At 43.3% G+C, this 13,348-nt stretch overlaps 1 protein-coding gene across 1 annotated transcript in view; it reads left to right on the plus strand.

Annotated features, from left to right (window-relative positions):
* Positions 1–11,745, plus strand: part of LOC134225742 (uncharacterized) — a 47,120-nt gene extending 35,375 nt beyond the window's left edge. The window contains exons 3-4 of the mRNA XM_062706071.1: positions 10,178–10,556; positions 10,619–11,745. Coding sequence (XP_062562055.1) covers positions 10,178–10,556; positions 10,619–10,985 — 746 coding nt within the window. The 3' untranslated portion in view covers positions 10,986–11,745. The remainder of the gene's footprint in view (positions 1–10,177; positions 10,557–10,618) is intronic.
* The last annotated feature ends 1,603 nt before the right edge of the window (positions 11,746–13,348 follow it).

Here is a 13,348-nt window from a genome sequence, read left to right on the forward strand (position 1 = left end):
CTGCAAGAGCTCTGGGCAGTCCACGTGGTTGTTAATAAATGGTAAATGCAAAAACCCTCTGCAAATCTCCGCGTCGTTGTCGAAGGGTTTCGAGTCGAATCAGTTGGCATCGCTATTCCTCAAAGTAACCTCAAAGCATTATTCCACGGAAATCGCCTGAGGGAAAAACGAACGAAACTGCGTTGGACCCTTTCGATTCGCGTCATCTGGATTTCGTGATAGGGCGCCCACACCTGCACAGCATATTCAAGTATACTTCGCACGAGGTAGCAGTATAGGCTTTTCAGGGAGTAAACGTCATCAAAATCTGCAGCATTCCTTCGCATATAGCTTATTATGGCGAAAGTCTTGGCAGTAATCGTTGCAATATGCTCATTAAAATTCAGCTTGCGGTCAAACGCCACTCCCAGGTCTTAAGACATAAGAAAAATGATCTCCCCGTGGAAATGGCTTTTGAGTGGGGCCCAGAATGAACTTTAAAATGAACATTAATTGTCAGGATCCATTGGGTTGGTGAAGCTTCGTTCATTTGATGAATTCCTTGCACAGGCCTTTAATTCATTTAGTATTCGGTTCAAACGTTTTATCGGTCATCATTTTTGTTACTGTTTCATTTTCATGAAAAAATAATAAGATGTTCAATGGATACAAACAAATGTTTATTCTCACTATAAAAAAAATGCTCAGGGTTTGGTACATATGACCGAAAGATTTTGTGATTAAAATCAACTGAAAGTTGTTTCTGAATAACATAATTGTAAATAACTTGTGAAAAAAGTTATTAGCAATGAAAGTGCATTAAGCAATAATAGTAGAATTCTCGTAATGTCCTCTTTTGACTGCCACACAAGCTTTCAACCGCTTAAAAAATCTCTAGATATAGCACAGTAAATAGCATTGATAAGACTGCAACGAACAGAGTAATCCGGGTTAGGGACAAAAAGTCGAAGGGACAAACGGTCGAAGGACAAAAAGTCGAAAGACAAAAGGTCGAAGGGACAAATTGTCGAAAAGGACAAAAGGTCGAAAGGGACAAAAGGTCGAAAGGACAAAACGTCGAACGGAACAGAACATCGAACGGGACAAAAGGTCGAAAGGGACTGGTCGATCCTAGACCATTGCAGGAACTGGCGGATCCTTCGGATGAAGGTAGCCTCGATGAAGTGATAGCTCAACCTCGGAAGAAAATTATTTCTTTAACTCTGGTCTTGAAAAAGACCTTTGGATTTCGGCTCGCTTGGAGAAGGAAAAAAACACGATTTTAAATCCGCGATGTTTATTGCACAAAAGTGTGGACTGTAATGACAATGCTTGCTTAGGGCATCTATATTTATAGCTGAAATCCTTCTCTTCCGCTTCTCATCTGGACGGTGATTGGTTGCCGCTCTGGGATTGGCGCGAACCAATAAGCGCACTGCTGTCAGCGACGCCGTCACGATGCTATGTTGCCGTTGTTGTGGAGGGAAAACTTCGCCTAGACCATCGCCGGCCGGCGAACGCAGCTGCCATGCACCACACACACACACACACATTTGCACTTTGGATTTGATGTTCAAAAAGGGAATTGGGAATATGGGCTTTGATGGATGGTAAAGTTTTATTTTCGCAATGTTGGTTGCGAACATTCACCCCCCGGGGAAGGCTCAGAAGCGTTGTCGGATTGTGGGTAATTTGACTCGAATGGAAGTGGGGCCAATTTAGATACTGGACGACGATATACACCGGCGACTGTTTGTACATCTGCCACGCGAACAATGGAATCGGCTCCAGGATATACTTTCACAATTTTGCCAAGCTTCCACGTTTGAGGTGGCATGTTATCCTCCTTCAATAATACCACTACTCCCGGGGTGACGTTCTCCGAATGTTTTGTCCACTTTTTACGGTTTTGTAGCGTATTCAAATACTCCCTGGACCAGCGTCTCCAAAAATGATCTCGCATCTGCTGTAGATGTTGCCAACGGGACAAACGGTTCACTGGGATCTCTTCTAAAGTAGGTTCCGGGATGGCAGTAAGTGGACGCCCTATAAGGAAGTGCGCTGGAGTGATCGCTTCAGGTTCTGTGGGATCAGTAGAGTGAGTGAAAAGAGGACAGAATTCAGAATAGCTTCGATCTGGGTCAAAATGGTACAGTATTCCTCGTAGGTTAGGATGGACTTGTGTAGAGTCTTTTTCAGGTGTGTCTTGGTGCTTTTTACCCCGGCTTCCCAGAGTCCACCGAAGTTCGGAGCACGGGGTGGAATAAAATTCCATGTAATTTCTCGCAGCTGACAGAAATCATTCAACCTTCTCCTCATCTGATCTTCCTTGAACAAAAGATACAATTCGTGAAGTTCAGACCTTGCGCCAGCGAAATTGGTTCCATTGTCCGAATGTAGCTCTTCGACGACACCACGTCGTGCAACGAAACGATGAAGTGCTGCTATAAAAGCAGCCGCAGACAGATCCGAAACGACCTCCAAATGGATTGCCTTCGTAGTCATGCATATGAATAGCGAAATATAAGCCTTTACAAGCACCGATTTTCGCCCTCCTTGGCGAATGAAAATTGGTCCTGCGAAATCAACTCCTGATTTCGCGAAGGGTGCGGCAGGAACAACTCTCACTTCTGGAAGATCACCCATCGATGGTTGGAGCAATCTTGGATTAGTGCGGAAGCAAACAATGCAAGATCTGATAATCTTCCGAACAGTGTTTCGAGAGTTAAGTAGCCAGAATCTTTGACGAATCAATGATATTAAACCTGATGGCCCGACGTGTAAATGTTCCTCATGCAAAGCTCTTACGAGAGACTCGGTAATAGGATTTTTATCCGGTAACACTAACTGATGTTTAGCATCATAGGGCAGTTGGGAGTTTTCTAGACGACCACCAACTCTTAGAAGGTTGTTGCAGATAGTGGGACGAAGATTAGCAAGCCGACGAGACGATTGTCCAGATTTTAGAGCATGTATGTCACTTCGTAATTCAGTATGTTGAATGTATCTCACTATTACTTCAAGGGAATATCTTAACTCAGGAATAGAGAGAGAAGATGAGAGGGTTCGCTCGGACCTCGGTAATTTAGCATTTCTGGCAAATCGTATTACATAACCAACAATTCGCTGAAGCTTTCGGAAGGAGCTTACATTACTCATAAACGGAAGAATATCTGGACAAACAATAGGTGTTGCGATCAAAGCTGGCTTCCATTCAGGTAATTCATCATCTGGAATAGCATCGGGTTCATTAACTTGGTACCCAAGATTATAGAGGAACGGTGGTCCATTCCACCACAAGTGGTTAGAGACCAGCTGTTCGGGAAGCTGGCCACGAGACACGATATCTGCTGGGTTCTCATCTGTGCGAACGTATTTCCATTGGGATTCCTTTGTTTGATTTCCTATCTCCGTTATGCGGTTGCGGATGAACAAATTTAGTTGGGCTGGTGGTTTCTTCAACCAAGCCAGAAAAATCTGGCTGTCGGAGTAGTATGTTATCTGCCGAAAATCCATCTTCAGGGCTGGAATAACCTTGCAGGCCAATCGAGAAAGCAAGAGTGCTGCACAAAGTTCCATTCTCGGAATGGTTATTCCCTTGATCGGTGCTATCTTGGACTTGCTGCACACTAACGTAACCTTCACGCCTTGAACTGATACTGCACGAATATAGAGGCATGCGCCGTATGCCAGGTTGGACGCATCAGCGAACCCATGAATTTCGAAGAATACTGCGTCAGATAGTAGCATGTACCTCGGAATTCGTATCTGCTGAATTCGGTAGAGTGATTCACGAAATATTTGCCAATCTAACAACAATTGATCTTTGAGCACATCATCCCATTTCAACTGACTGACCCAGACTTGTTGCATTATGATCTTGGCTATCACGATTATGGGAGACACTAGACCGAGAGGGTCAAACAACTTTGCTATTTCGGAAAGAACCTGACGTTTAGTTGGCGGATGAGGATGGGCTGGAAAGGAATCAGGAACAAAAAGGAATACATCTTCCTTTGGATCCCATAGCAAACCCAAGGTTTTAATAGACTGGTTGATGTCCGCATCTTCGAAGGTTAGAAACTTTTCTCTTTCTTCTTCCGGTACTGTTTGAATGATGGCCTCTTGGTTGGCACACCATTTGTGGATTGGGAATCCACCGCTCTTCAACAATTGGGTCAGCTCAAACGAGATCGAATAGCATCTTCAATAGTATCGGCTCCAGATAGGACGTCGTCGACATAGAAATCTTCTTCCACAATTCTAGCTGCGATAGGATAACGTTCAGCTTCGTCACTAGCCAACTGCTTCAGAGTACGAGTGGCGAGAAAAGGTGCGCTGGCTGTTCCATACGTGACAGTTGCCAATTCCAGTACTTCTAATGGATCAGTCGGTTCCTTCCTCCAGAAAATCCGTTGCAGAGATGTCTGTTCTCCATCAACACGAACTTGGCGATACATTTTAGAAATGTCCGCGGTAAAGGCATAGCGATGCCGCCGAAACCGCAAAAGGATCGAAAACAGGTCATCCTGGACAATTGGGCCAATCATCAAAGTATCGTTTAGGGAAAGACCAGAAGACTTTGCTGAGGCATCAAATACGACTCTGAGCTTAGTTGTTGAGCTCATAGGTTTTAGCACGGCATGGTGGGGCAGGTAGTACGTTATTCGAGTAGGTGTATCATAGGTCTCAAAAACACGCTGACAATGGCCGAGAAGCTTGTATTCATCAATGAACTGGCAATACATTTGCTTAAGCACTGGGTTTTTCTTTAACTTTTGCTCAAGCATGAAAAAACGGCGAAGGGCAAGGGAACGGTTATTATTCAGGTTTGACACTGAATCCTTCAAGGGAAGTTGGACAATATAGTGACCACTGCTATCACGAATGGTTGTAGATTGATACGTTGCTTCGCATCGCTGTTCTTCGGTAGTCAACACTGGGGAGGATTCGATAGCTTCAAGTGACCAAAATCTTTCCATAGATTCAGCTAATGATTCAAGGATGACAGCATGACACTGTTGCTGATTTAGTGGGGTTCCGTCATCAACAGTACCAGCAATAACCCACCCTAGGCGAGTTTCCTGGAGAACGGGAAGTTCATCTGAGATTTTTAGCTGACTAGGCAAAAGCAGCTTGAAAAACAGCTTGATTCCAATCAAGAGGTCTATTTCCCCGGGAGTGTGGAAGGCTGGGTCGGCGAGTGGTAGTTCAGATGGAAGAAGCCATGATTTAGTATCGAACTTACGGGACGGCATCACACCTGTGATTCGATCTGTTACGAGACAATCCAACTGTGCTTGAAAATCAGAATGTTTGGAACTAATCTGAATTTTGGCCATTTCCGAAAGAGTGGTTTTTCTTGCATTGGCCCCAACAATTTCGACGGAGATTCAACATATTGATCAACTTTTTCGTCACCAGGTGCGCCTGGGACCCACAATCCAGAAAAGCACGGCATGGGTGCAATTTACCGTTGCTACCCAAAATATTTACAACAGCGGTCATCAAGAGACTGTTGTCAAGACGGGGAAATTCGCTTACTGAGCAAGTGGTAGCTACCGGAGAATTTTGGTTTATATCAAGAGCTTGGGCGGGTGTCGGAGGAATATTAAGGGGTTGTGCATTTACATGTGGTGCGGTTTCAAAGTGCAATAGTGTGTGGTGCTTACCTTGACACTTCTGGCAAGTGCGCGGGGAACTACAGGAACTACTCGGATGACCTTTTCGCAAACAGTTGTAGCACAGCCTCAGCTCTCGAACCTTTGCATGACGTTCAGGAATGGACATTGCACGGAAGAACTCGCACTTGAAGTTGGGATGTTCACCTTGACACAGTTCGCAGGTTGCATCGGAACTTCCAATGATAGTATACATTTTTGCTTGGGAATTTCTCACCGGGTTGGCAGGATTCTTTATTGGAACGGTTGGTCGCACGTTGATCGGACATTTCGATGATTCTTCGCAGCGTTCGAGGATGGCACACCGCTTCTTGAGAAAGGTTATGGTGTCATCGTAGGTTGGTATCGCCTTGTGTGGGATGGTTGCTTCCCACTCTTTTCGAGTATCCTTGTCCAGGGCTCCGGACACAAGGTTGACAACAAATCTTTCGGAGATTCCATCCAGCTCATCTTCGATCAGAACCAACCCATCGATGTGTCTTGTCACTTCATCGATAAGCTCTCGTAGCTCCTTCGGGTTTTCTCGGCTCATCCGCCGGAGGTTCAGCAGCCCTTGGATGTGGGTATCCACGATTACCCGTTTATTCTCGAATCGATCCTCGAGAATTTCCCATGCGTGTGTAGTTGTTGTCGTTTAGGGTGCGAGCGTCGATTATACCCGAAGCCGCTCCAACTAATGATCGTTCCAGATGGTACAATTTGATGCAATCCGAGTCGGTGGAGCATCGCATCACGTCAGAAAACATAGCCTTGAAGCGAGGCCAGTTCTCTGGTTTCCCATCGAAGGTCGGAATCGGTGCCCTCAATGGCTGCTGTTGAACGATGATTCGGGGATTTTCAGTAGTTGGCTGGTGTTGGGCAACGGGAACAAAACGAGATGCTTGGGCTGCTCGTTCGACAAGAACACACGTCTCGTTGTAGTGGGTTTCAAAAACAAGGTATCCCTGGTCCTGCTCTTCGACTCTCTCGGGAGGGCACGCTGCCATGACCTGGTGATGGAGTGCCAAATACTCTTGGAAATGATTTTCCAGGTTTCGAGACAACACTTTCAGCTGAGCGGCATCATACTGTGCACCAGCCGCATCAGCCTCTTCGATCGCCTTTCGAATGCGAGTAACCTTTGCCTTTGCTTGGCCACGTAAGTGGATTATTGATTTTAGGTCCGGCATTTTCACTTTTTCACTCACTTTTACTGGCGTGTGCTCCATAGGCATTGAAAAATAGTTCACAATACGCCTTTACTTTCGTCAGTCAAACACAAACACGACCGGACAAGTTTACTCAAATGTTCTAGAACTTTCCGGTATCAATCGCCTTCAGTTTAAGAGAGTTCACTTCACTGCTGTTTTCTTCGGACTCGTCTATTTTGCTATTAGCACTCGCGACGGTAACCACGATGACGCGAACTATTAACGGATTCACTTCATATAACACCGGAACTGGAAACAAACTTTCCGCGACGCCTTCTCACATATGCCGAGGAAAATTATTTTAATTAACTCAGTTTTGAAGTTGAGCTAATCACGGCTGGAATCGTCTAGTGGTTCGGATGAGCGGAACTGGACCAATCGGCTGATTGTCCACCACTGTCGCCGGGAGCGACGGAAAATGCAAGCTCGGATGAGCGGAACTGGACCAATCGGCTGATTGTCCACCACTGTCGCCGGGAGCGACGGAAAAGCAAGCTCGGATGAGCGGAACTGGACCAATCGGTTGATTGTCCACCACTGTCGCCGGGAGCGACGGAAAAGCACCACGGTTGTGGTCTCCTATCCGGTTCGTTTGGACCAAAAAATGGTCGATCCTAGACCATTGCAGGAACTGGCGGATCCTTCGGATGAAGGTAGCCTCGATGAAGTGATAGCTCAACCTCGGAAGAAAATTATTTCTTTAACTCTGGTCTTGAAAAAGACCTTTGGATTTCGGCTCGCTTGGAGAAGGAAAAAACACGATTTTAAATCCGCGATGTTTATTGCACAAAAGTGTGGACTGTAATGACAATGCTTGCTTAGGGCATCTATATTTATAGCTGAAATCCTTCTCTTCCGCTTCTCATCTGGACGGTGATTGGTTGCCGCTCTGGGATTGGCGCGAACCAATAAGCGCACTGCTGTCAGCGACGCCGTCACGATGCTATGTTGCCGTTGTTGTGGAGGGAAAACTTCGCCTAGACCATCGCCGGCCGGCGAACGCAGCTGCCATGCACCACACACACACACATTTGCACTTTGGATTTGATGTTCGAAAAGGGATTTGGGAATATGGGCTTTGATGGATGGTAAAGTTTTATTTTCGCAATGTTGGTTGCGAACAGGGACAAAAGGTCGAAAACGACAAAAAACTGAAACGGAGAGAATCAATCTCACATAATACAAATTTTATTCATTTCTCAAATCAATAATCTTTTGTATCTCTAATAGAACGAGTCCGCGACGTTAGGAATAAGTACGTTAGGCATAATTGACATATGGCATAACGGACGTAAGACACAATGCACGTTAGGCATAATTGACGTTTGGCATAATTCTGCCTTTTTTATGTCGGAGGCTGTTCTTTGGGTAATTTTATGCCTAACGTCCATTATGCCTACCGTACATCATGCCTAAAATCCATTATGCATAACGTCTTTACGTCGGGCTATACCCAATAGAACTATCTAGATATTCTTAATATTGTTTCATATAAATTACTCCTTCTTTGAAAATTGCTCATTCTTCAACTTTGATTGATGAGTTGAGTATATTATTTCTGCTTGAAGTCAAATGCAAATCATAAATTCCTTTGGAATGCACCCTACTAGTAAACAAGTTGTTCTCGATTGACCTTTTGACCTTTTAGATCTTTTGTTCATCTCGACCTTTTGTCCCTTTCGACCTTTCGTCCCTTACGAACTTGTATCTCTTTCGACCTTTTGTCCTTTCGACCTTCTGTCCTTTTCAACGTTTTTGGCTATAGTGAGAAGTGAGAAATGAGATGATCGAAATTAGTAGGGTGAAGTGGTATTGCGAAATGAAAGTGAGTTCTGTGTAATGAGATCTGTGCAATAACAAGTGAGAAGTGAGGTATTAGAAGTTAGAAGTGAGTGGTGAGAAGTGAAATGCGATAGTTGCGAAGTGAGACGTGAAAGTGAGTAACGAGGAAAATAGAAGCAAAAGGTGAGAAGCGAGAGATGATAATTGAGAAGTGAGATGTTAAGAAATGAAAAGTGAGTGGTGAGATAAAAGAAAGAAAGAAGTAAGAAGACAGAGGAGGGCAGCAGGAAGGAGGAAGAAGTGTGAAGGAAAAAGGGAGAAGAAAGAAGGAGGAAGGGAAAAGGAGAAAAGAAGAAAGAAAAAGAAAGAAGAAGAAAGAAGAAATAAAAAAGTAAGATGGCGAATTCAGGAACAAGGAGAAAAGAAGGAAAAAGGCTCAAAAAATAGTAGGAAGACGGAAGAAGAAGAAATAATGGAAAGCGAAAAGGAGACGGAAAAAGGAGAAAAGTAGAGGAAAAATGCAAGAAAGAATAAAGTATTAAAAAGGTAAAAGAAGGAGAAAAAGATTAAATAAGGAAGAAAGACAGGGAAGAAGGAAGTTGGAAGGAATCCGTATTCCTAATTTCACAACTTTCAATTTTTACATCTCACTTTTCATAGGGATGTGCTGGCGTATCTTGATCTCGAATACATGTCCCTTGTCCACACATTGAAAGTTGCTGATGTTAGATTGTAATCGTCGTCCATCCATCCCTTTTGCCGTCGTAATTCCTTAAAAATGTCTTCCTCTTGTTGTCAACCGTTAAATCCCATTCGTATGTCTTTCTCTCGTTGATGTCTCAAAAAAATGTTTGTCTCGTTACAGATGTGAAACATTGCCAAGGATTTCAACTGTGTAAACATCAGCATTGTAATTAATTAATCACCCTTAATTCCCTTTCTTTTCTATTGTATAATCGAATTTCCTAACCTCGACCAAACCGCGAGTCTTCCGGCTCCCCAAAACTAACATTAGTGTATAAGGGGCCCCATACACGCTCCGACACGTTGTACAGCTTTGATTCCGCCCCCAGGAAATTTGGTTCAGTTGTAGTAAAGTCGGACCGTCTGTGGCCAAGTTGTACTGTTCAACAGTCGTACAACTTGCCCGACTTGACTCCGACCGAACCAAATTTCCTGGGGTGGAGTCAAAGTTTTACAACATGTCGGAGCGTGTATGGGGCCTCTAAGAATCATGAAAAACTTTAATCCAAAACATTATTCCGACTCCGTAACGCTTTTCGGCAAATGAGCCTTCCAAATAAATGATAGACTTTGAATTTCATTGAGTTAGGGAGAGTATTAAGAACAGAATAAATATATGAGGCTGTTGTCGATGAAGTATCACAGTCTGAAATTCATTCGCAACGAAGGCGTTCAGTATCGGCCCCAGCGATAACCAATGTTGAAAGTTTAATTAATTAGGGATTATGATATATGGATTATGATATAGAAATTAACTTGCCTTCTTCTTCTAACCAAATTCCATTTTTTTTTTCCTTCCAGTTGGAAAATCTCAAAAGCAATCATCTCGCAGAACTTCTGCGCTACACAGTCGGACTCCATACGAAAAGCCAACTTCAATTCAACCGAGCAAGGTAGAAACATTGGACGAAACTACCAGCTCTTCCGTAGCGTCTTCCGTCGATGGCTACTCAACGATCGGAGATTCCGTCTCGGTGGAGGATGTTGCAGAAATGGTGGACATGGACGAAAGCCGATCCAGCGATCAGCAAGCTCTAGCACAACAAGCGCAACATCAGATGCAGCAGCCCCGCATTTTCCATGGACCACGGAGCCACCGGTCGATGAGCGTATCTTCCAGTGGATGCTCCAGCTCGATGGATGACCGTAGCTACGATTTTTCCCCATTGGATAGTTGTCGGTAAGTGTTCTGGAACTTTAAAAATTACTAAATAAACTAAATCTCGCTTCATAATTTTTCAGCTGTACGTCGCTCGGCATCTCGGACTTCGATGACGACGGTTTCCGCGAGGACGGCAGCATATCGTCCATGTACTCAGTATTTTCATCACCACGGTCGTATAACCCGCATCACCAGCTTCATCACAATCACCAGAACATTCCTCACCACCCCAACAATACCAAGGGACTGTTCGACATCGCACTGAAAACGGTCAAACTGATCCGACGCAACCAGGAGCTGCAAATGCAGTTGGCTCAGCTTCAGCAGGAGACCAACGCTTTCATCGAGTCTGTGATGGCTAATCCGGAGAATGAATCGTTGCGAAACCATATGCACGGGGGTGGTGCCATCCGGGCGGTGACACCGACTGTGGTGGTTCAGAAGTAGAATGGTACCGACGCCTGCCGGAACTATGGTGCCCAGTCCGCGATCTCAATCATCTTGCTTGAATCCTTTGTTTTATTTATTCGCTTAGATCTGCACAAACTGTGCTCCCATTATTAGAGTCTGAGTAGATTTCAGTGTTTAGGTATTGTTTTCACCTCGTTTTAGCAGAAACAATATTAAGCGCATCAATACTGCTGAAATGAGATATCATTTGGCTGTTCACAAATAATTAGTGTTGATAAGTTTTCGTTCTCTTTTTAATCGTAGACGATTTCGATATTCGTCAACAGCGTTGAGGAATCTTTATTTATTGCCACAAGCTTCTGCGGCTTTGGAACTAATGTTCTGAGAACAACAATCACAATCATATTTATAACTGTTTAACAGCAGGATAGATGTAGTTTGTCAACCTTGGGTTGCATAAGAAACGCTTAAAATCACAAAACAGCAACAGTGAAAATAAACTTAACAAGCAATGGTTCGAAACACTTTCATCAAACAGCATTTATGTCGTGTGTGAATAAAACATATTCTTACATTATAAACATCTATCCTTTCATGCGAGATGCTTCGCATTGTTTCTATGAAACTTTAAACGAAAAAGATTATTTTTCTAAAATCTTGACTCATTAGGAGATAGGTGAACTCCACACTCAATTGGAACAAAATTCATATATCGGATGTAAAACTATAGTAATAAGAAAATAAAGCATGAGAAGTACTGAATAAAAATCTCCTACTATGAAAGACGATAGCTTTGTGACATTCTTCAAGACATATCCGTTAGTTCTTCCGCTATATTGTCGTAATCTGAAAAATTGACGTATACACCATTTTCCAAAAATGGTGGTTCTTTAACAAAAATATGGAAAACTTGTTTGCTGTAGTTTGGTGCATACGTCATATTTTTTAGATTACGACAGTATTTTGTAATCTGAAAACGTGACATATGCATTATTATTATTCGTTAATAAATGGTGTATCAAAACTTAGGTCGGTAGCGTATTTGACAGATTTTTTTTCGAATGCCTATTCAAACACGGTTAAATTGAAATCGATAACAAACAGAAATAGCTGTCTGGCAATCGAATCTATATCATTTGATCAGAACATTCTTCCTCGAATGATGTTTGGTACGCAGAACTTCTCTTTCAAACATTCCAAGACTTGGTCCTCCACGAGCTTTGCCAAGGTCGCATGTCGGTAGAAGATTGCTGGTCTAATGAGCTTTTCGCAGAATGGCAGTATGATATGGCGGCGAACTCTATTCGATTGCGAAGTCCAAAGTACGTACGATTTCCTGTGACGATATGTCATCGAATTTCTCTGCTGGTATCGATTTCGGTGGTCACCATTGAGCTCAATGTACACGAGCTCTTCAACCACTTCGATTTCAGCACCACCGATATCAGAGTCGTATCCACGTTCCGAGTCGTGGGTAGGACGAATAGTAAATGCTGATTTGCGCAACAGTTCTGTGTAATAAATTCGTAGGTGTTACAAGCCTAGACTATTTGTATGAGGGAATTATCACTGCCATCCGTAACCATAGGTATTGATTTTGAAATAATTGCTACCTCTTACATGAAAGGATAAGGCACTCCCCAACAGTCGAGATCTGTCTTGATCACGTGCTTGTGAGGGGTTAGTTAGTTGGACACCTAGATACTTAAGAAAGTAGCACTCTACGACCTCTCACGTGAGGTTTCGAAACTGTGAAAGCAATAACTGTAGGAATCGTTTTGGTAGAACGTGACATACAGAATAGGAGAGGGACTAGCCTGCGACCGAATCAACAAGCTTCTGCTTGAACGCAGAAACGATAGCCACCGACATGGCGTATACTGCCGCTAACCGCAAGTCGAGCACATCTGTATATGGGCCTCCATATACAGATATGCTCGACTTGCGGTTAGCGGCAGTATAGCTCTTCCGGTTTAATTTCATGACTATTTGAAAAAAAAAATCTACCGAGGGGTCTCGAACAAATTTTTTTTTCTCTCTGAAACGGAACTTTTTAGTTGGAAAACCACCGATTATTTTTCGAGTCTCCTTTAAAATGAGACTCCTGATTTTTTTCTTCCAATCATCATACAAAAACTAAGGGGGAGTCGACTATTACCAAATTATAGTCTAAATAACTTGTTTATTGGAGCTCAAGCGTCAAGCGTCACACGTCACTTTCCTATGCTATTGCAATGCGTGTGTTTGGAGAAATACTTATTAGAAAAGATTATTTCCACCCGATATTCCAATTCATAACCAATTCAAAATTTAGTCCATTTTGCATTTTATAGTCGCATTATTGCTACTTTCAATAACGTTTAATTATTTGATCTAGTTAAATGCCACCAACATAAAAC

This window comes from Armigeres subalbatus, chromosome 3, assembly GCF_024139115.2.
Source record: "Armigeres subalbatus isolate Guangzhou_Male chromosome 3, GZ_Asu_2, whole genome shotgun sequence".
Classification (NCBI taxonomy): Eukaryota; Metazoa; Arthropoda; class Insecta; order Diptera; family Culicidae; genus Armigeres; species Armigeres subalbatus.